General features: G+C 38.5%; 1 protein-coding gene across 1 annotated transcript in view; it reads left to right on the forward strand.

Annotated features, from left to right (window-relative positions):
- ITGAV (integrin subunit alpha V) overlaps positions 1–23,723 on the forward strand; it is a 1,332,605-nt gene that overhangs the window by 837,777 nt on the left and 471,105 nt on the right. Inside the window, exons 15-16 of the mRNA XM_044075123.1 lie at positions 18,945–18,990; positions 19,693–19,800. Coding sequence (XP_043931058.1) covers positions 18,945–18,990; positions 19,693–19,800 — 154 coding nt within the window. The remainder of the gene's footprint in view (positions 1–18,944; positions 18,991–19,692; positions 19,801–23,723) is intronic.

Consider the following 23,723-nt stretch of genomic DNA (forward strand, 5'->3'; position numbering starts at 1 on the left):
TTGTATTGTGGCGGTATCTTTCTGTACTTGGATGACTATCTCCATCTTTGGAGACAGTAGTTTTATTTAGGGTTTCACTGATAAGCAATTCCAGTCCTTGGGGATTGCTGCAAATATTGCTGCGTCTCGCATACAATAACATTAGTAGATTATACACTGGATATGATTCAGCACAAGGCCAGCCATCCCTGAAAAGAGTTCCTCCTATCATTCAAATAACAGACCGTATTTATCTTTTCCAGACTGTGTCATCAATCATGTGCATCTCCTTGCTTTGGACTTCATGGCCACCATCATTTTTCTAATTCCATTTGAAAGGTACCATCTGAGAGTCCTCCATTGGATTATTCAGTCATAATGGAGCCAGTGCTCTGATTGTTGGATCGCATCAGAGTTTCCAAAGCCTGTCAGAGACACCTGGCATGGTGGTATTCTGACTCCAGCTTATCTCTCTCTCTCTCTGTCTCTGTCTCTGTCTAATCCCTTTAAATTCCTGACCCTTAGGTGACTGCCACCAAGGAAGACAGCTCTAAAATCAGGGGCATTGTCAAGGGCAAATGGTCCAAGGTGTATGGTCATCAAATGATTCAGGTCTGGATGTCAGTGGACTGGAAATTAGGGCATTTTTCTTCACCTTGCAGACTTGCGTTTTTCAAGACTCTCTTCCTCAAAAGATGATAACCATTCACTGTGATAATGTGATATTAGTGTGGCATTTCAACAAGGAATGAATGGGGGCGCAGTCATGACCGTAGTATCAGAAGGTGATGAGGTCATGGGAATGGATCATTTCCCCATATTGCAATATAACTGCAGCTAACATTCCTGAAGAAACCATTTCCTTAACAATCATGCTCAGCTGATGTCTGCTGATATCACAATAGATGTCTTTCAGCAGGACAGTGTTGAATATTCTTTTCTACCATTTGGGGAAGCATTGCTGCAGCATGTTGGGCTTCTTGATCAACACCAAGTGTGGCAACTTCTTTTCCCTAATTTCTCTTCTCAGCTAATGATCTATGAAAGCTGTAGTCTAGCAGTGGCTTCAGGTATTCGCTATGCCTTTCCACCTTTTCCCTAATTTCTCTTCTCAGCTAATGGTCTAGGAAAGCTGTAGTCTAGCAGTGGCTTCAGGTATTCGCTATGCCTTTCCACCTTTTCTCCACATTCCGAAATTCAAACAGAAAGCGAAGCTGAACAAAACCAGTCATTCCTATAACACTACACTGGGCTCAACAAGTGTGACTTATATGGCTCTGGCCTCACCATCTGTAGAAGCCTCTCAGGCTGAGACCTTTCAGAAACCTGCTAACTTGCCTAGCTGGAAAACCTTATCCATACCTCCATGCTGTCAGATAAACCTGTGTGTTTCTCCAGTTCTAGTGATGGTCAGGGATGCAGCTGACCCAAATGGCTATCCATATCCTCTTATCTGACCAGATGCCCAGTATTGGGGAAATGTACAAGAGTAAATGAAAATGTTTTTCTGTTTGGGCCTTAAGTAAATGTTTGGACCACTTTTCTGTTTCAGTTCCCATAATACTTAATTATTTGGCCCACATTTTTAACACAGGATTGTGCTTTTCTTGAATAAAAGTGCACGTCAAATATTTTGAATTTTCATAAAAGGTTCCAGAGTTTGTCTCTAGGGTTTTCTCAAGGTTTGTAAGGCCCTTCTAAGACACCTTTCTTGTCAGTCTCCTTAAACAAAACTTGTCCCTCTGTGAGACCTGCACTTAATACTGGAGAAACTCATACTTTCTTCCTTGAACTAGCATCTAGAGCGTAGCTAAAATTTCTCACATGGGGAAATTCTCTTTTTGTGGCTCAGTTCAGCAAGAAAAAATATCTGTGCTTCAGGCAATCTTTATAAAAGTACAGTACCTGGTTTTCCACAAAGGTGGGTAAGTCCTGTCAACAAACCCATTGTCATGCCCAAAGTAGCTCTGGAGGTCAGCTTTATCCAGTCTGCACTAGTATAGAAATCTTCCAGTCATTTTCCCAATTATTCTGATAAAGAAATGCCCATGGCAGTTAGGGTTGCCACCTTTTCAAATGTCCAAAGTGGGTCATTTTTAGTACAAATGTCAGATTTTTGCAGGCTAAAACATACCCACAGCCAGTACAAAGGACAGAACTTCACTTTTTTGCCTAAATAAAAGCTTATTCTTGTAGCATTTTAGTTGCTTATTCTGTTTCTTATAACATTTAGGTGTTTCAGATACAGTAGAATAACTGTTTTATGCAACTATTACATAAAATATAGGAAATCATTTTGTCCTAAAATCTCAGGACATTGACGATTTTACAAATTTTTTGCGGGACACAACTGCCCAAAGTGGGACTGTCCCTCTCAAAGTGTGACAGGTGGTAATCCTAATGGCACTGTGTAAATGTGCATAGACAACTTTGTTTCTGTCTTAACAGGTCAAAATATTTCAGAAAAGATTCACAGTTGTTTATATTGTGTTACTAATAAAGTGGTTAACTAGCAAAATCACAAGCTTTTTTAATGCCTCCATAGATGACTTACATATGTTCAGCTTTGCCTTGGGGTTCTCTGAATACCTTTGTAAGGTTTTACAGTTGGATGTGGTCCGTCATTCTTTGGGGGCACAGTTGTTTAGGGTATCCTTTCATGGTGCCACCAAGGAGTCTGTGCTGGGGACTTTGTCCTAGTCCAGACCATGACGATTTAAATGTTATGTACTTACCATAATGATAAATCTATGAGGTTGTGGGTCATTCTTCTCAAATATATGCCTACCATCCCTAACCCTGCAGAATGTAGTTCTGTGTAGATATTTTATTAGCATTCCGGTAGGGTTAATATATGTACTGCTTATAAGTGCTCTACCTCAGAGCTGGAGAGTGAAGCCAGAATGCAAGTCTCTTGTTGTAAAGGTGAAGAGTTGAATCCCGAGAATGTTAATGCCAAGCAGATTGAACCCTGGTGTTTCAGTCCTTGTGTTGAGAATGACAAAGCACAACCATGTAGATCTGTTATTATTGTAAGCACACAACTTTTAAATGTGCACAGTGTGCAGTGACGTTTCACTTTTTATATAATGTTACAGTGCTGCCGTTTGTATACAGTACCACTGAACGCTTTTGTTTTGTCATCACTTTATTAGATATCCTTATCATTTTTTTAAATGTGCCCACAGACATGATCATATTGAGAGTGTAACATGAAAATGTAGTGACCATGGAAAGCTTGAACTGTTTAAGTGTATTTCTTGTAATATGAAATATCTCTCCTTGTGTGGCACAAATTGTTTTTGTTTCTCCTTGCCCCTGATACATTTGCTTTTAAGCATCATTGGTTAAAGGGTAACAGAAATAATAAACAGATCATGATCATTGTTTTATCCATATGGAGTAGAGATGAAGTAGTTAGACAAGCTATTCCTCAAAGTTTGTTTGTGTGTGTGTGTGTGTGTGTGTGTGTGTGTGTGTGTGTGTGTGTGTACATACATATAGATATATATATATATAGATATAGATATATACACGTATCTGAGTTCCTATCAGTTTTCAAGTTTTCAAAAACTCAAACTCCATATGGTCGAGACCATATGATTGAGTTTTTGAAATGAGATCACGGTACAGGCAGGATCAGGAAATTTACCCTTTTCCATACTGTAGTGTGATCTTGTACTTGGTATATATAATTTGCAAAAACATAAAAAGATTTTTGTGTTCAAGTATTCAGAAACTTGATCATATGATCTCTTCGATATTTTTTTCGAGTTTCCAAAAAGTCAATCTGCCATAGACCCATATATATACATACACACACACACACACACACACACACACACACACACACACACACACACATATGTGTGTCTGTATTTATCTATAATATATACATTTTTTTTAATGATGATCACAGCCCCCTGGCAGTATCAACCTTGGCTCTAGATGATTGCCACTGTTGAAGTGGCACCCCAATCCCATGACTGAAAATGGGAAAAGTGGTTATGGATGGATCACATCCCAAAGTCCTGCATGCCCACTTTATTAATGCAGCAAACCTGCAGATTTCTGCAGGTTTGCAGGTGTAAGTAAAAGCCATTTTGAGCAAAAGTGAGTGTAGTCTTTTTAATCACAGTCTTTCTTTAACAGATCCCAGAGTGGAAATTTAAGGTATGGCTATACCTCAAAGGAGAGGAATGAAATTTGTACAGAAATAACTAGAACATTTAACTGGTCTAGAGATTAAGTGCACAAATTAATTAAATGAAAATGTTTTGGATTTATTTTGTCGCAGTCTGCTCAGTGTGATTTATGTTCCCATAAGCATTATTTTTCCTCAGACACTTCTCTAAAATCAGGTATAAAGTCAAATGAAGTCATGTACAAAGGCTCAAAATCCAGTGATAGTTTAAGATACTGAAAGTATTCACTCAAAAATGTATAAACTGAGATTTATATTTCTCTACATTTTTCTGAAAAGCAAGAACTTTGTAATTGTATTGTCTGGAATTATTTAATGACTTAAACCTGAAACACAAGTTTTAGGGGGGACAGGGCAAAATCGTGGACATCTCTCAAAAGCAGGAACAAAGGAAAAATACAAGAAAAGTGATCATGGTGACCATAAGATGCCTATTCATATACAGTTTTAAGTATACACATCTAAAAATTATTGTCATCCTTTATGAGCACTTCATAGTGTTCACCTCCCAAATCAGCCAGAGCCATATGTGATAACTCTGGGCTAAATTTGTGTCTATCCATGTAGTCATCAATACTGTCCTTAAAGGTAACCAAGATAGGACTTTGACCTGTAGTGGTAGGTTGTTGCATGAGCTGGGAATACATTGATTATGAAACCTAAACCTTCAGTGAGTCTTGTTTATTTATTAGTATAGATTTAGTATTCCAGTGTGGGGATTAGTAGCTCTACTTGTTTTGGGAAGAAATAAAAGGTTTAATAAGATCAGGTCTTTTGTGGCTCAAAAAGTGAGACATTGGTCATCTTGGAACAGGTGTTAGGCAACTAAATGTAATGAGACTTGTAATCTGCTGAGATAGTTGAAGGATTTAAGGCTTTTCATTTTCCTTGCTTAGCAATCTTTAGGGGCCTTTTCCAATTGAGCGATATGCTTGGATTTGAATATATTAGAGTGGGCTTTGTATTCAGTAGTGGCCCGTAATGTAGGAAGACTACAGCAGTTTGATGATTTCCTGGGATTCCGAAAATATTTCTTTGTAATTAAGTTGCCAGATAGAAGGATATTTCCTCAATATGGTAGAAACATGATGATTCAGTGTGAGTTGTCCATGTAAGTCCCAAGGTCTCTTATGACTGAGTCTGAAGTATTATTTATAATATATTTATAATTTATAATATATGGCATAGAAACAGCTTTACTGTGATGACATTTTTAGGTATGTGCATATTCCAGCCCTTGCCAAAGCAGTTTGATGTCAGTGGACGAGACAATAATAATGCACGGCCTGCAATCAACAGCAAACTTGGTCAGCCGCACTTCTGAAATATTGGCTTGGATGTATTCCAAATAAATGTCAAACAGGATAGGGACAAGCAGTGAACACTATGGTACCTCACTAGTTGAAGTTTTATGATCACATTGGGTACCAGCCACTTTCAAGATATAGGATTGGTTGGATAGCCATTATACAATACAAAGGATGACATAGGGGTTGACATTTGCTCATCTAACATTTCAGTAATACTACCAAAAGGGATAATGTCAAAAGTCATGGGCAGGTAAAGGGTAAGCATTGTGTACCTAAGTGACCACTGTACGCAACCTCTTTAACCTTTTCAAAAAAGCTACTAAGTTTAGGATACAGGACCTCCCCTTCACAAAACCTATGTCTACATTAATGAGGTCTGCCACATGTTCCATGGTTTTGCTTATAAGGCCAATAAACCTTTAATTACTATAGCTCCATAGAACATACTCCCTTGTTTACACATGGGAGTCACTGCACTTATCTGGACATCAGGCTCAAACCCTGTTGACGGGTTGAGTTTGAAATATTTAAGTAGATACGCAGTGCATAACTGGTACTGATGAATGCAGCCTGGTCTACAACCTACTCTAGTCAAAGTATTAGTTCTAGCCTTTGACGGGGATTCTAAGACTTGTTCCATAGTGATTTCAAGGGGAACTACATTTTCAGGGCTAGTGGGAGCAACATTGTAGATAGGTGGGGTAAAGTTGGAACTAAATTTGTCTACTAAGAAATTGGCTGTATCCCTAAGATCAGTGCATGTGATATTATGGATGGGTTCAGTGTGTTTTTGGACCTTCTTCCATAATTTCCCTAATACAACTAAACAAAGGTTTTTGTTGTTTCCTTTGGTATCTGTAGCAACCTTTATTCCTTAATTTCTTAACATATCTAAACAAAATGTATAGTCTCCATTAATATCTGTAACATCCTTAAGCTCATATTCCACTTTAGTTTTTACTAATTGTGCTCTTTCATTTTTTTTATGTATGCTTTTCATTATGGAGTTTACATAGGAAGTGGGAATTCCTTACAGCTTATACTTATTTTCCTTGTTTTGTTATACAGGTAATTAATACAGCAGTTCTAACCAAGAGGTTTATTCCTGAGTTCACCATTATATTTATAGTGAACTGGTACTGAGTTTTCAGTGCAGCTATTTGGATGATGGTAAACGTCAAAGGTGAATGCGGCAGCTTTTCCAGGTGGGATTTCTATGGGCTTGTTGTGCATCTTGCCTTGGACTTCTATAAGCTAAAATAAGTTTACCCTGGAAAAGTCCCTAATGATGACTTCATTAAGTGGTAGAGTGGTATCACTAAGCATGATGGAAAAGTTTACAGATCTGTTAGATGCAACCAAGGATGAGAGATATGGGGTTGGATACATGTAGGAACGTGTTTGGTAAGACCCAGGTCAAGGATATTAGAGGGTATAGCAGGGAGGTTTACAAGCTGCTGTAGTGCATTGGTATTAACAACATGTAAGAAATTATGAGAATATTGATTTGGCTGTGAAAGTGTGACTGTCACTGCTTGGGCAATTGAAATTTCCTAGCAAAAAACAGTTGGTTTGGTACAGACAAAAATATGTTTCTTTCATATTACATCATGATTTAAATTCTGATTCGCAAGCATGTTTGGCTTGATATGTCAGCTTCTGCATGTGTGTGTGTGTGTGTGTGTGTGTGTGTGTGTGTGTGTGTGTGTGTGTGTGTGTGTGTGTGTGACCTTTCAACTTTCTAAGAACGTACAACACTTTATAATGTGAATGGTTTAAAATTATAATAGCATAAATAAGGTACCAGATGACCACTTTTACTCATAGCATTTAATACAGCAGTGATTGTCTAATAATGGCTTTAAAATGAATGAACCCACAGTCAGCTGTCTTGACAGGCTTCCTTTGCAAATGATGTGATTTGTGAGTGATTTGAAAGAAAGTGGACTAGTTCATAATATAGGTGAAGAAACAGTATATCTTACTAAAATTACACTTGCTACAGTAAAAGAAAAGAATAAAGGCAGCTTTAGATCTCATCTGGAGGTCTCAGTATTTACAGATGCAGATGTTGTGGTTATCACACCATTACATCAAATGAAAGTCGGCAAACCAGCTGAGGCTTGTGGCCAGGAAACATTTCAAAAAGTGCTTGTTTACTAATGAGACTGTGACTCGCAGAAAAGAAACCCAAAATATGCCGTATATTAGAATGCTGATAATGTTACGTGTCAGTGATGTGTAATAAAGGTGCATTTTTATTTCTACAAGTAGTTTTATGAAGTAGTGCTATGATGTGTGAAGCATCTGACAATTTTTATTAATTTACTTTTTTACATTTGTTAATAAGGTAATTGCATTGAACAAGACATTGTGTATTTTGAGGAACAGCTTGAGGGAGTGCACAGGGCAGTCAGCAAGGTAATGTAGAGACAAAGTATGTGTGCTCAGTACAGGTTATGGTATTTCCATTTCAGGATAATACAGTATTGTGTATTCACTCGGTGCAAGTAATCAATGTAAGGGAAACCATGAAATGAGAATAGTACGGGATAAGAACTTAAAGTCAGGGGAAGAAGGATTAGTCAGTATTATTGCAATAGCAGTGATAAAAGTACTTTACCAAGGCAACAAAAAAGTAAGACTGCAGTTTAAAACTAGAGCCAAGCCAGGTACAGTACTAGTAAGATGGCATTTGGGACTGGCCTGCAACTCAACTGGTTAATATTATCAAAAGCTTTTGAATAAGCTTATAATAGTGAAAGTTGATAAGCAACGTGGGACAGAAAAGTGGTAAGTGTGAGGCTAAATGGGGGTGGAGGGTGGGGGTTGCAGTTTCATTTGAAAATGTAGGCGTTGAATGAATGTGTAAGGGTACTGTAAAATGAAAAATGGCAAATAAGAGTTAAAAAAGAGGCTTATGTATTGTCACAGAAGCATGGTTAGTAATTTAGATGGGACCTATGGAAATGTAGAGAAGGAGGTTATAAATGCTTTCCAGAAGGGGCCTTTTTCTTGTCATTTTGGAGCCCATTGCACTCAGTTACAGAAAGCAGGAGAGCCAGTATTGGTCTATACAGAATGGACATTTAGGGGTTGATCAGAGGAGGTAGTGCAGCAGATGTGGGTAGCAGGATGAGTGTGAAGAAGTAGAGTAATGAGACAAACATCAGAGTGGTGGGAGAAGCTACTTTAGTAAGAAGTATAGTTTAGTATTGTACCTCAGAGTAGTGGGAGAAGCTACTTTAGTAAGAAATATAGTTTAGTATTGTACCTCAGAGTAGTGGGAGAAGCTACTATAGTAATAAGTATAGTTTAGTATTGTACCTCAGAGCAGTGGGAGAAGCTACTTTAGTAAGAATTATAGTTTACTGTTGTACCTTAGAGTAGTGGGAGAAGCTACTTTAGTAAGAAGTATAGTTTAGTATTGTAAGTAATTCTTCAGGCTCCTAAAACTGGCATACGACACTGTAGGCTGCATCCTAGCCTGCAATTAGGGATAGGAAAGTATAGCAGAATTTATAAAAAGTATTATGTGAGAAACATAGAAACAATAACTAAAACAAGTTTAATTCAAGTTAGAGTCTAAGCAGTAAGGCAATGCATAGCTCTTTGCAGCTGAACTTCTACATGTAAATAAACTGCAAGTAATAAATGTAACTTCCAGATGTGAGAGGAGAGTAAACTTCTTTTGTTCTAACAGTGTGTGTGTGCAATGTTATGTTTTTGTGTGTTACTTTAAGTTGAACTAGTATGCTCCTGTTTGTGAAAACACTGCTTTGTAGTTTGATAATCTTTCAACTAGAGCTCAAGAAGCTAGCTTTAATATAGTGAGAGAATTGCCTTTGTTGCATGTATCTGATCGCGGGAGGCCATTTAACGGAGTTTACTTCAACTGGCCAGTGAGACTGTTTTATGTTACATAGTGCTTTTCTGGGTTGCTTTAAGTTGAACTGGTCTGCTCCTGTTTGTGAGCTTGGACTATTGGATTGACTGCATAACTAAGTTGGTAACAATTGGGATAAGCTTCACTATGAGCATTGTCATGGTGGAGAGTACTATATAGTAGCAGGTCATTTGTTTTCTGTTTAGCTTTTAGTATTCTCTGATCCTGTGGCTATCACCCCTGAAACTACTGTTGTTTTACCTAGTCTTGCAGTGTTGATACACTGCTCCTATTGCAGGGTATATGTAATGTTTTTGTATAGTAGCCATATTCTGCTGTGCAAATACAGACACTCTAAATTTATTGCTATATTGTTGCATTGTATCTGCTGTTATCTAGACAGTCTAAACATGTTTTTCCAAACTGCATTTTATCAGTTGTTCCCTAACCAATATAAACTTATTTTCTAAATTATCTTACAAATTATTGCTGTGTTGTCTATGACACCCAAGCGTACCATCGTATTGATGTAATATTATGTGGCATCCATTCCTGTCATTTTCTGGATGTTAATATTTTGTGGTATCTAAGCCAATTATTTTTCATTGGACTACTGAGTGGCATCCTAGCCTTTTTAATTGACACTTAATATTGTGCTTGGCCTACAATGATAGTGTTTTTAATACTGCCATTTTCACTTGTGGATAGTATTAGTGCTGTAATCCTGCTAGAACTGTGATATCAGCAACTTTGTTTTCATCTGCTAGTCCTAACTATACCGTGAATTCTATCTGTACTTGGATGCAGAATGCCTTGTTTTTGCATTTATTATATTAAAGTGTCACAAAGCTAAATACAACTTACCTGAACCATTAAGGTATCAACCCAGCTTAATTAAAACCCACTTTAGCTACCAGCCTTTTGTGGCCCTTACCTGCTCAACCTAGATGGTTAGTATGGAAAGTCAAACTATTTTCACCCCTTCTGTCACTATCATTTAACACTTGGTGTTATTAGATGATGTAGCAACTGCTTTATGGTTACCAATAACCAACTTCTACTAGATCAGCATATTCAAATTTGTGAGAGGTGTAATTATCTACACAGTCTAGAGACCACCCTGTCACTCAAACATTGATGAGCTTCACACAGATCCACCCCTAACTCTGTGTGCTCATTGTGTCCAAATAAAAAGTAGTTAAGAAATTATTCCTTAAGTTTTGCACTGTCAGGACAAACAAGTCTCAGCCACAAACCAATCCCACAATACCTTTCATCCAGCACACACTGTGAAGTCATTACGTACAGGGCATCACAATGCTGGAAACCTTAAACTGTCTACTTCTACTAAGTATGCACACACAGATGAAAACATCTTTGTGGCTGGCGAATTTAGTATTTATTTATTTATTGCATTTGTTTACAGGGAAAGTCCACTGGGCCTGAAATGAGCCCATTTTCAGTGGAGGCCCGGGGAGAAAAGCTCCACGTGTAACTAATCTTGCTGTGCATGTGTATAGTACAGGGAAGACTCTAGCCCTGAGTTGAATTCTTCCAGCACCCAGAATGTCACCCACATTCAAAGAAAGAATAATTGGCTTTAGTAAATTAAGTAGTTAGTGTCATTTTTAGAAGATGGGGTCCAGTGTCTATCAGCTTGAAAGAAGATGATTGACCGCCCTACTTGTTTCCGCAATATAAATTCTGCATACTGGCCAAAGCTTTTGCTGCTCCTATATATATATATTCTATGCCAAGTTTATCATCCGGGTATCCCAGTGTAGCCTAAAAGCTTCACTAGACCCCAATTCTAACAATATCAAGGTTGCTGTATTCAGTGCCAGATGATAAAATAATAAGCTGCCTGATCTCAAGGCTGTCCTACAACTTGAACAGATCTTTATTTGTGATGCAACTGAGATATAGTTTCACTGAAAAGCTAGTACTCTGTCTGTTCTAGGGTTCAGGACCTATCACACACAGGTGTCTGCCAGTAGCACCTGGAGAGAGTGTCCATGTCTGTCACAGACCTCGTCTCCAGATGGAGTCTGTTAATTTCAAACAGAACTACCAATGTCCATATCAGTCAAAACATGATAAAGTGCCATTTCATAGCCTGCTGCAGATCACTTACGATATCCCCTTATCACCAGAAAAAATTATTTTTATTTTATTTATTTAACATTTGTTTACCGGGAAAGTCTGACTTGGAACAAAGCCAATTTTCAGTGGAGGCTTGGGGAGAAACTCTCCAGACGCATGTCATTGAAACGTGGGAGGAAACTGGAGCATCTGGAGGCAACCCACACAGACGCAGGGAGGACATGCACACTCCACACAGAAGACACTCCAGTTGAAAATCAAACCAGAGAACCTCTTGCTGTGAGGTGACAATGCTACCGCTGCACCACTGCACCGTCAAATTTCTAAAAATATTGGATAATTTGCTGAGAAATTACAATACATTTATGTGTTGTGTCTAAATTACTTTTAGAAATTTTAGTTATCAATCTACTAATTGGAAGGACCTATACAATTAATTGTAGGCATACCTAACAGTTCTGTGATCTAATAAATGCAATCTCCCTGGGACAAATAGTCAGATTACCCACCAGGGCCTAAAATTCTGGATTTTGTCCCCGTGAACATAACCCCTTTCTGTACCACACCTATTTTATATATTTAGGTGGTCAAACCTGGTCACTAAGCCGTAGTCTTTTCTGTCAAAACTACAAACACCTCTTTTGCTAACTTTCCTGAGTTTAAGGGATTTACAGAAACAAGTGACTCAAAACTCTGTGACATGCTTTAAAAATTTTAGAAATAGAATCTAAGGATTCCCTAGAATCTTATATGGCAAGACTTCAACAGATATCATGCAAGCGAAAAACTCTTGCAAAAAGACATTATGGGTGGCAAGGTTGAAGGTCACCATAATACAGGAAGACTGACAATGCAATGGACTCATGGAAAACTACAGCATTTTTTTATGTCAGTGATTAGTTATGTGACTGTAGAACACAGTTCAAAACTGCTATCAATAGGATCACCATGTGTCGATTTCAACTCGATGGCACTTAGTTATATTTGTTTAAGTGAAGTGATGTGTCTTACATATAAGTAATAACTAGGGACATGTAATGCACCTATACCAAGGAGAGAACAAATAGTACTACATCAGAATAGTTGCATCTTCCAGAGTTTGCTGTGTGTGTCATGGCACCATTCCTTGAGAGTAAGTAGCTATTAATCAAATGGGGCCAGATTCAGAGAATTTGTCCATATTGAGAGTCAGCCATGTTGCAGTTAGCAGCTGAGACACAGAGGCAATGCATGGTTGGCTGAGAAAAACTGTTCATCTGTTTGCTCCTGGCCAGTGCACTGACAACAGGAGAGCTAATGATGCACAGCAGCTTCATTGCACACTATTGACAAAGAGTGTCACACCTGGAAGGGGTGAAAGGAGGGTACAGAACACGGTGATACTGTATGTTCTATAGTGCCTTAATTCAGAAGTGCCCTGGAATGGGGTTTAACTAGTAGTGAAGCACACGGAAGAATGAAACTGTGTAGCCTGTAGTACTATAGCGCATCAATACTTAGAGACAAGAAGCTTTATACAGCTGTAAACACACAGTGCAGGGCACAGTGTGTGTGTGCATGTTTGATAGTACAGCAGAACTTCTGAAGTCTGCACAGCAGTTCCAGGTCAAACAGCAGTCACATCACACTTCAGGTGTTCAGAGCATACTCTTGCATTATTAAGATGCACAAAATACCAGCACTGTGTGTCTTGCATTTTAATAGTGCAGAAGGCACTCGGGACAGCCCACCATTAAAGTGCACCACTCAGCATCACTGTGGACACTACATATTAGTAGGACACGAAACAGAGTGAGTGAGTACTATTATCACTTTGAACCATAGTACAGAACTGCACACCATGCATCACAACAGCACCCTAGAGCTTTCAGGGGATGGGGCTTAGGCATATTATTGGCAGTACAAACAGTACAGCATCATTGTATGACCAGGGTGATGCCCACCCAACCTTGCATATAGGTGTATGGCTGTACAACAATTAATAGTGGTGCATAATGTGGACATTTGGGTGTAGATTAACTTGCAAGAACATACTGTACCATATTGTTCTTAGTACCCATTCTTGTGTACAGTCTGTTCATTTGCATCTCATTTGTGCTTATAACTACTATCAGTGATTACACTCACCTGTTGAGCTGTACTGATGTGTAATTTAACACTGCTGTGTAACTGTAGCTGCAGTATTATATAGGTGACCACAGCTCAGTATATTACTTTCTTTTTTTAAATAAAAATGTCTTTATTAAATTAGCACTTATGATATAGGCAATCGTACATTTATATAAAAGAAAACAAACAATATTGACACATTTTAGTTGCAAACATTGTACATCACTTATAATTACATAGCTCATTCAAACCCTGCCTTATCTTAAACCTCATTCCTCCTCCAAAGCATTATTCTGCATGTATTGTTCCAATAATTCCCACTTTTCTATGTAATTTACTCCTACCCTTTTCTAAAATGCCATTTCCAGTTGTTTTGTCTCTGTTACTATATTCAATGCATTTAGTACAGATGGTTTACACTTTGATTTCCATTTTCTTGTGATTGCTTTTTTGGCAGCCACCATAAGACTCTGCAAGACCTTACTTTGTCTAGGTAATTCTGATTCTGTATCGTAGCTCAAAAAATAATTACTGTACTTATGTCCATTTTCTCACCCAGTATCTCTGATAGAGTAGTCTGCAGGGAATTTTTTATTTCTGCCAAATCATTACACTCCCAAAAATATGTTCCCAGTTACCTTTTCTTCCCCATCAGATATCCAACATTTGCTATACTTTAGAGTCTACTTGGGGTATAAAAATACCTATGTAAACATTTTCAAGCAATGATCCTAAATTCATTATATTACTTTCTTCACCAATTGTGTACATGTGAGATGACAACAGCACTATTATTGCACCACTGCTGAGTACTAACTGTCCTTCAGTAAGTGGTAGAGTGGTATCACTAAGCATGATGGAAAAGTTTACAGATCTGTTAGATGCAACCAAGGATGAGAGATATGGGGTTGGATACATGTAGGAACGTGTTTGGTAAGACCAAGGTCAAGGATATTAGAGGGTATAGCAGGGAGATTTACAAGCTGCTGTAGTGCATTGGTATTAACAACATGTAAGAAATTATGAGAATATTGATTTGGCTGTGAAAGTGTGACTGTCACTGCTTGGGTAATTGAAATTTCCTAGCAAAAAACAGTTGGTTTGGTACAGACAAAAATATGTTTCTTTCATATTACATCATGATTTAAATTCTGATTCGCAAGCATGTTTGGCTTGATATGTCTGCTTCTGCGTGTGTGTGTGTGTGTGTGTGTGTGTGTGTGTGTGTGTGTGTGTGACCTTTCAACTTTCTGAGAACGTACAACACTTTATAATGTGAACGGTTTAAAATTATAATAGCATAAATAAGGTACCAGATGACCACTTTTACTCATAGCATTTAATACAGCAGTGATTGTCTAATAATGGCTTTAAAATGAATGAACCCACAGTCAGCTGTCTTGACAGGCTTCCTTTGCAAATTATGTGATTTGTGAGTGATTTGAAAGAAAGTGGACTAGTTCATAATATAGGTGAAGAAACAGTATATCTTACTAAAATTACACTTGCTACAGTAAAAGAAAAGAATAAAGGCAGCTTTAGATCTCATCTGGAGGTCTCAGTATTTACAGATGCAGATGTTATGTGGTTATCACACCATTACATCAAATGAAAGTCAGCAAACCAGCTGAGGCTTGTGGCCAGGAAACATTTCAAAAAGTGCCTGTTTACTAACGAGACTGTGACTCGCAGAAAAGAAACCCAAAATATGCCGTATATTAGAATGCTGATAATGTTACGTGTCAGTGATGTGTAATAAAGGTGCATTTTTATTTCTACAAGTAGTTTTATGAAGTAGTGCTATGATGTGTGAAGCATCTGACAATTTTTATTAATTTACTTTTTTGCATTTGTTAATAAGGTAATTGCATTGAACAAGACATTGTGTATTTTGAGGAACAGCTTGAGGGAGTGCACAGGGCAGTCAGCAAGGTAATGTAGAGACAAAGTATGTGTGCTCAGTACAGGTTATGGTATTTCCATTTCAGGATAATACAGTATTGTGTATTCACTCGGTGCAAGTAATCAATGTAAGGGAAACCATGAAATGAGAATAGTACGGGATAAGAACTTAAAGTCAGGGGAAGAAGGATTAGTCAGTATTATTGCAATAGCAGTGATAAAAGTACTTTACCAAGGCAACAAAAAAGTAAGACTGCAGTTTAAAACTAGAGCCAAGCCAGGTACAGTACTAGTAAGATGGCATTTGGGACTGGCCTGCAACTCAACTGGTTAATATTATCAAAAGCTTTTGAATAAGCTTATAATAGTGAAAGTTGATAAGCAACGTGGGACAGAAAAGTGGTAAGTGTGAGGCTAAATGGGGGTGGAGGGTGGGGTTGCAGTTTCATTTGAAAATGTAGGCGTTGAATGAATGTGTAAGGGTACTGTAAAATGAAAAATGGCAAATAAGAGTTAAAAAAGAGGCTTATGTATTGTCACAGAAGCATGGTTAGTAATTTAGATGGGACCTATGGAAATGTAGAGAAGGAGGTTATAAATGCTTTCCAGAAGGGTCCTTTTTCTTGTCATTTTGGAGCCCATTGCACTCAGTTACAGAAAGCAGGAGAGCCAGTATTGGTCTATACAGAATGGACATTTAGGGGTTGATCAGAGGAGGTAGTGCAGCAGATGTGGGTAGCAGGATGAGTGTGAAGAAGTAGAGTAATGAGACAAACATCAGAGTGGTGGGAGAAGCTACTTTAGTAAGAAGTATAGTTTAGTATTGTACCTCAGAGTAGTGGGAGAAGCTACTTTAGTAAGAAATATAGTTTAGTATTGTACCTCAGAGTGGTGGGAGAAGCTACTATAGTAATAAGTATAGTTTAGTATTGTACCTCAGAGCAGTGGGAGAAGCTACTTTAGTAAGAATTATAGTTTACTGTTGTACCTTAGAGTAGTGGGAGAAGCTACTTTAGTAAGAAGTATAGTTTAGTATTGTAAGTAATTCTTCAGGCTCCTAAAACTGGCATACGACACTGTAGGCTGCATCCTAGCTGTGTAACTGTAGCTGCAGTATTATATAGGTGACCACAGCTCAGTATATTACTTTCTTTTTTTAAATAAAAATGTCTTTATTAAATTAGCACTTATGATATAGGCAATCGTACATTTATATAAAAGAAAACAAACAATATTGACATATTTTAGTTGCAAACATTGTACATCACTTATAATTACATGCTCATTCAAACCCTGCCTTATCTTAAACCTCATTCCTCCTCCAAAACATTATTCTGCATGTATTGTTCCAATAATTCCCACTTTTCTATGTAATTTACTCCTACCCTTTTCTAAAATGCCATTTCCAGTTGTTTTGTCTCTGTTACTATATTCAATGCATTTAGTACAGATGGTTTACACTTTGATTTCCATTTTCTTGTGATTGCTTTTTTGGCAGCCACCATAAGACTCAGCAAGACCTTATTTATCTAGGTAATTCTGATTCTGTATCGTAGCTCAAAAATAATTACTGTACTTATGTCCATTTTCTCACCCAGTATCTCTGATAGAGTAGTCTGCAGGGAATTTTTAAATTCTGCTAAATCATTACACTCCCAAAAATATGTTCCCAGTTACCTTTTCTTCCCCATCAGATATCCAACATTTGCTATACTTTAGAGTCTACTTGGGGTATACAAATACCTATGTAAACATTTTCAAGCAATGATCCTAAATTCATTATATTACTTTCTTCACCAATTGTGTACATGTGAGATGACAACAGCACTATTATTGCACCACTGCTGAGTACTAACTGTCCTTCAGTATGCAGACAGTGGACACCTTGCCACATTATGACATCATTTTGACTGTGAGGTACCACAGTTCCACAGGACAAATTTGGCACACAGTATAGCTAGCTTTGAATCACTGCAGCATTTAGTCAGCCATGTTGTTAGTACTCAGTAACATATCATTTTTGCATTGATAGTGCACGGTGCTTTCCAAATTACTTGTTAGTCTTTTCCCATGCATTTTATAACATACTGCCCCAATGATGTATGGACCATGACTCTGAATCTTGTCCACAGCCATTCATCTTGCAGTGTACTACAAAGGATTAAGGTTTCCATATTGACTCCTCCAATACAACTCTTAATATGTCTCTTAATCAGATAGCCAGTATTCCTATTGAAAAGTACTTGTGCCTTGTGGGTTAACTTGGTTAAGAAATGCATAGAAAAGTAATGCCCATATCTTTAATTAAATGGAAGTGCAGCAGGGTAAAGTTAGTTGGGAAGATTAATTAAATGATTGTAAAACACAAAAAAATTAAACCAAAATTGAAGAACTTGTTGGTGAATTAGTATGACATTTTGTGTAAATTTACCTTTTATCTAGCTTGAATTTGGCACTCAAGAAATTATCAATCTAATCCTAAAACTGTGTACTGCATACCACACTGTACCTTTATCACCACACTACAGTTGAACAGCTGGTAGGAAGAGAACTCCAAACAACTGAAGTATTAGCAATATTAAATTTGAAAATGTTTACTTTGCCTTAATGCTGTGATATTCCCAGTATGTAGAAAGAATGAAATTCACAGTACCAGATTCTGTATGTTATCTTTCATGTAAATGTCCCAACGGGTTCCTATCGCGAAAACGAACATTAAGAATGCCAAATACCGGAAGGCCGAACTTGGTAGTTCGAAAGTTGAGAATGTCGAAGCCGTGGAAACCCAAATTCTTTCCCAGGGAAAGAATTCGTTTGGCCATTTCTACAGCTTCGGCATTTTCGGACCAGGTCAAGGTAAGTGTACGAACGGGTGATTTTAGAGTTAGGGCACGGGTCAGGTAAGTGTGTGTTAGGGACGGACTTTAGGGTTAGGGCGCGGTCAGGTAAGTGTGCGATAGCGACGGACTTTAGGGTTAGGGCTAAGATCAAGTAAGTGTGCGGTAGTGACGGACTTTAGGGTTAGGGCGCGGGTCAGGTAAGTGTGCGATAGTGACGGACTTTAGGGTTAGGGCGCGGGTTAGGTAAGTGCGTGGTAGTGACGGACTTTAGGGTTAGGGCTGGGTTAAGGATAGTGCATAGATAGTGGTGTATGTTAGGTTTAGTGTAGGTTTTGAAGGTGTTTGGTGCGATTGTGTTATGTTTGTGTTTTTCGAAACAGTGAATTTTTTCCCTTGGAAAAAAGTTGCTGTTTTGAAGTTTCAATGTTATCTGAATTCGATCTTCCAAGTTCGAACTTATGGTGTTCAACATTTTGGAAGTTCGATTTCGTGATATAGACCCATCCCAACATAGTGGTTTTCCACTGTATCTGAAATACTGTGATATGTCAAAGTTAATAAAGGTGCACCACTAATAACATTTTATTAATGTGCTGTTTCTCTCTCAACAGATTTGATTGTGGGAGCCTTTGGTGCTGACAAGGCTGTACTTTATAGGTATGTAAATTTGTATATAAACTATATCATCTTTAGACAGAGGAGACAAATTGATAATAGAAGACATACTTTTTCTAGCAGGTGGATTTCACAAGTTCAGAGTCTCTGGTAGGGCCTGTGTATTAGAGAGTCAATTTAGTTAACAGTACTTTGATTTCATTTCACACTACCATGTGCGACATTTCCACCATCTATAGGTAACATTTTCACAGACTGAGTGAGAAAGAAATACTGAAGATATTTAATGAGGACTCTGGTGGCAGATAGCATTAATTTGATAAATGTCAGGTACTGTTCTTCATATCTGATAATAGACTTACCTTTATCAGCATCCTACATGGATTGGAAGCTCAGTGATGTGCAACTTGTAGGCTTCCTCTTTCATTCCCAGTGTCACGTTGTATGCAGATTAGTGCTTTGTGTCTAGCACTCCTTCCTTAAGTAAATTTTCAACCAGTCATGCTTACCTATTGACACAACTTTCATGGTCATAGGCAGTCTTAAATCTTAGCCTTTAAATTTTTAGGGAAAAAAAACTCATAATGTCATCATTTTGAAAACTGAGATGCATTTTTAATAACTAGTGCATGGTCAATACAAATTGTTTTATGCCATAGACTGCTGTATTGCATTCTTATCAGCATATGGCAGAAAGGAGGTGCTCAACTCAAACTGGTTAATTTGTGCTTTGTATCTCCCTAGGGCCCGGCCAGTCATTAATGTAGAGTCAGAACTAGATGTTACTCCTTCTGTTCTTAACCCAGAGGAGAAAACCTGTGACCTGCCAGATACAGGGAGAAAAGTGTCTTGGTGAGTTGAAGTATATGCATGTACTTGCCATAATTTGGTTTACAGAAATTATCAGTGAATGCATTTATTTGTGCATGATGGTAGCTTGACTGAGCCTTCTTTAGTTTGTGTTTTCTGTTTGTCAGACAGTATAGAATACTGATCCAGCTGTAAGTTTTTTAGTTCAGCCTGACCAGAAAAAAAAAAAGACAAAAGCCAGGAAATATAAATTAAGTTGTTTACATAAAGTACAATAAATATTGAGATGCATATGCATTGCAAATAAAGACTTCTGTAGCATTATAACTGCATGCTAAGGCATGTTCTGTTTTCAATATTTTCAACATAAATACAAGTTGAGAAGGTATAGGGTAGAATAAACAAGTATAGGCTTGAAATGGAATTAAGAGGTGTCCAGAGAGATGGGATTGGTAGTTTAAGCAGAGTACAGACAAGGCTGAAGTAATTCAAAGAAGATGAAGATATTTGAGAATCTAGTGAGATGAATTTGGTCAAAAGAAATTTAGTCAGAGGGAGTTAAGTAGCTTATATAATTTCACCATTGTAAATTATTTGTAGATTACTTCATTCTGCAGAAATTTCTATAACAGGTTGCAGAATTCCCAGAAAAAGATGACTGATCATTGTACAAATGCTGTGGTTGATTTTAAGTTTATTTCTAGGAGTGAGTATAGACAGAGGTTTTCATATGACTAAAATCTAAAATTGTAGTTGGTAATCCTTTTAGTTACTCTAGAAGCAAAGGAGTTGGAATCTAGAAAAATTGGTTTATATGTAAGGGATGCTGGAAATAGATGTACCTTTTGTGTTATTGGAAGCCATTTTGCCTTTAAGATCTTTAATTTATGATGTCCTTCCATTCACCGCTGCAGTGTTCCTTACAAATGGGATTCCCTGCCCTGAAGCCGACCGTCCGGTCAGTTTACCAAAATCTACCATTGCTTTAAGGTATGCTGAACGTCACCTGCATGCTCCTTGTGTAAAGTAGAGCATAAAGGTGATGTTCAGGCACACCATTCTCAGAACTTCTTTGTCGCCAGTCTGAATGCTGCTTTAACCATTGGTCTCTTACCTCCATCCATTTTTTTTACCATTTTTCTGTTTGTTGGCATTCCTGTGCTTACTCCTGTTTGCTGGAGTCCTCACAGTTGCAGATAAGTACCCAGTTGGGTTTTTGGTTACTGTTTCTGTTTGGTTTGTGCTTTTTGGGGTTAATGTCATCCAGGAAGGGTAAATGCCAGTGTGGGAGACTGACCGCCACAATAAGTGTCTTTTTACCTAAGTACTGCTCACGACCATATGTCTTGTTCAGTTTGTCAGGCGTTTGTGCCCAAAACTCTTCATAGTAGGCTTTCTTCCTTTTCCTTGTATCTTGAGAACCAGCATCTTAAGCTTCTTGCTGCAGATACTAAACTCTTCATAGTAGGTTTTCTTCCTTTTCCTTGTATCTTGAGAACCAGCATCTTAAGCTTCTTGCTGCAGATACTATGGATGGAACTTCCTGCCCTGAGGGTCAGCCATCAGGAAAGAAGAAGGTGCATAAGGTAAGACTGGAATCTTCTGCTGTCCAGCCTCTGCCGGGAGTGTCTCCTGAGGTTATTATGAACCCAGAGGCCAGTGAGGATCTGGTGGACAGCATGTCCGATTAGGCTTTGCAGGCATCCGTTTTGGGAGTTCAGAGGGAACCATGGTTGACTGTTTCCGAGGGTCTAGAGGGGTTTTGCAGTTTCTCTTTAGGGAAGAGGTTCCTACTGCAGTTGTGGAATGTGGGCCTGAGTCTGAGCCTTCTCCGTTTTTTAGGACTGATGTCCCCTTAAAAAAGAAACAGAAAACTAATCATGTTTCTTTTGCTCCTAAGGATCCACAAAGTGAGTGGCAGGCCTTTACTCATGCATTATTTAATGCTTTACTGTCATTGAGGCCGTCTCAACAGGTTTCAGTTCCTACTCCTCCTTGGTCTTACTCTTCCCCTAAAAGGCCCAGAGAATTGCATTCTTCTGAGGTGGATTCTGATGATGGCTCCCTTACATATTCTACCCAGAATCCTTCTCCTTCTCCTTTAGACTACAGGTCTGAGGAGGAGGATTCTCATACTTTAGGTAATCCTTCTGAGGAAATTTATTTAGGGACATGATCTCTAGGATGATGGAATTTTTTTAAGTGGGATTGTGCCCAGGTTTTGGATATCCATAAGAGGTACTATGACTTACTGCAGTTGGAATCTCCTAAACATGCAGCCATTCCATCTGTCTTGCTTGCTTTATTGGATGTTTTTTCCGGCATACATTAATTTGATCGGCCGGTGGATGGCTGATTGGAAAATGTGTGAAAGCAGTGCAGGAGGTTCTCACAGTTCCGAACTGGAGATATGCAAAACACACAATATTCCCCCCCCTTTTTGACCCATGGTAGCACTTGTTTAGGTGGTAGAGTGGTCGGAAATGTCGCATTCGGTGTTTTGTATGATATTCAGACCGTTCGCCACTTTCAAATTCGACATTCTGCTTCGGCGTTCCACCCATTTGAGGTCGGTGTGAATGCTGAAATAAATGTATACCGTTTTTTTCCACTGCCTCTAAAATGATATTCTCTGCCCCCTGCTCCCAGGAAGTCTGATAGGTTTAATAGGGTACCTGAGGATTGTTCATTTTAGTTTAAATGTCCTGCTGCTGACCCCTCTGTGGTGTCTGTAGCTTCTGATAAGCCATCCCAATTGCTTCCTTTGTCCAAGTTACTGCCTTCTGACAAGGACAGTAGAACCATGGATAGGCTGCATAAGAAGGTTTTATACTTCAGCTACCCTAGCTTTTTGGGCTATTAATTATCAGACCCATAACTGGAGGTATGTCTTGGCTCTTATTTCTCAGGCTTGTCAGATTCTTTCTGATCTTCCAGACTCAGATTAAATCTTCTGCTCTTTCCTTGCTTAGGACTTCCTCTCAGGTAGTTCATTATTCTATCAAATGTAGTTATGATGCAGCAGATGCCTCTTCTAGGGCTGCTGCTTCTGGTTCAGTTCTGAGGAGATATCCATGGCTTTGGCTTCAACATTTGCCCAATGATATTAAGGCTAAGTTGATGGATGCTCCTTTGGATAATACTCTTTTGTTTGGTGAAGTGGTGGCTGCTGGCTTATTTGTCTGCTCAGGACAAGGGGAAGGCTTTACAGGAGCTTAAGCATGTCTTTGTTTCTTCTGTCCCTAAATTTCAGTGACACTACCCTTCTAACCCAGCCTTTGCTTGTAGACAGTCTCACCCTCCTTCTAAAGGTACAAAGGGTAGTAAACAGATTCCTCCTGCTAAGGCCAATCAGACTGCAGGAATTCTTAAGCCTTTCTTTCCTGACAAACCAGGTGCTGTCTGACTACCTACCTGTTCCCAGCCACATTCCTCTTTCTTTTCGTGTTTGGGTCCGAATAAACCAGGATTCTTGGGTTCTGTCAGTCATTTGGCAAAGGTACTTCATGGTCTGGATTTTCCACCTCCTTTTATGGGCATTCCTCAGCCTACTCAAGAACAGCTTCCTTTTTTCCCAGAGGTTCTTTGAGACCTCTTGTCTCAAGGTACTATTCAAGAGGTGGCTGTGTCCCAAAAGGGGAAAGGGTTTTATTCAAGAATGTTTCTAGTGTCCAGAAAAGAAGGTACTTGGAGACCTATTCTAGACCTCTCCATCTAAACACCTTTCTGAAGGTACCTTCTTTTTAGATGTTGTCCCTTCAGTCCCTTTTTCCTCTCTTATTCCCTCAGGCCTTTCTGGTGTCTCCAGACCTCAAGGATGCATATCCCCTAATCCGATCCATCCTCTTTTCAGGAGGTTTTGCATTTCTTTATTGCTTCCTGGCATTTTCAGTTCTGTGCCTTGCCCTTTAGCCTTTTTTTCTGCCCCAAGGGTGTTCACCAAATGCCTCGCTCCTGTGATTGTC

This window comes from Protopterus annectens, chromosome 6.part0 (genome assembly GCF_019279795.1).
Source record: "Protopterus annectens isolate FY-2018-M chromosome 6.part0, PAN1.0, whole genome shotgun sequence".
Classification (NCBI taxonomy): domain Eukaryota; kingdom Metazoa; phylum Chordata; order Ceratodontiformes; family Protopteridae; genus Protopterus; species Protopterus annectens.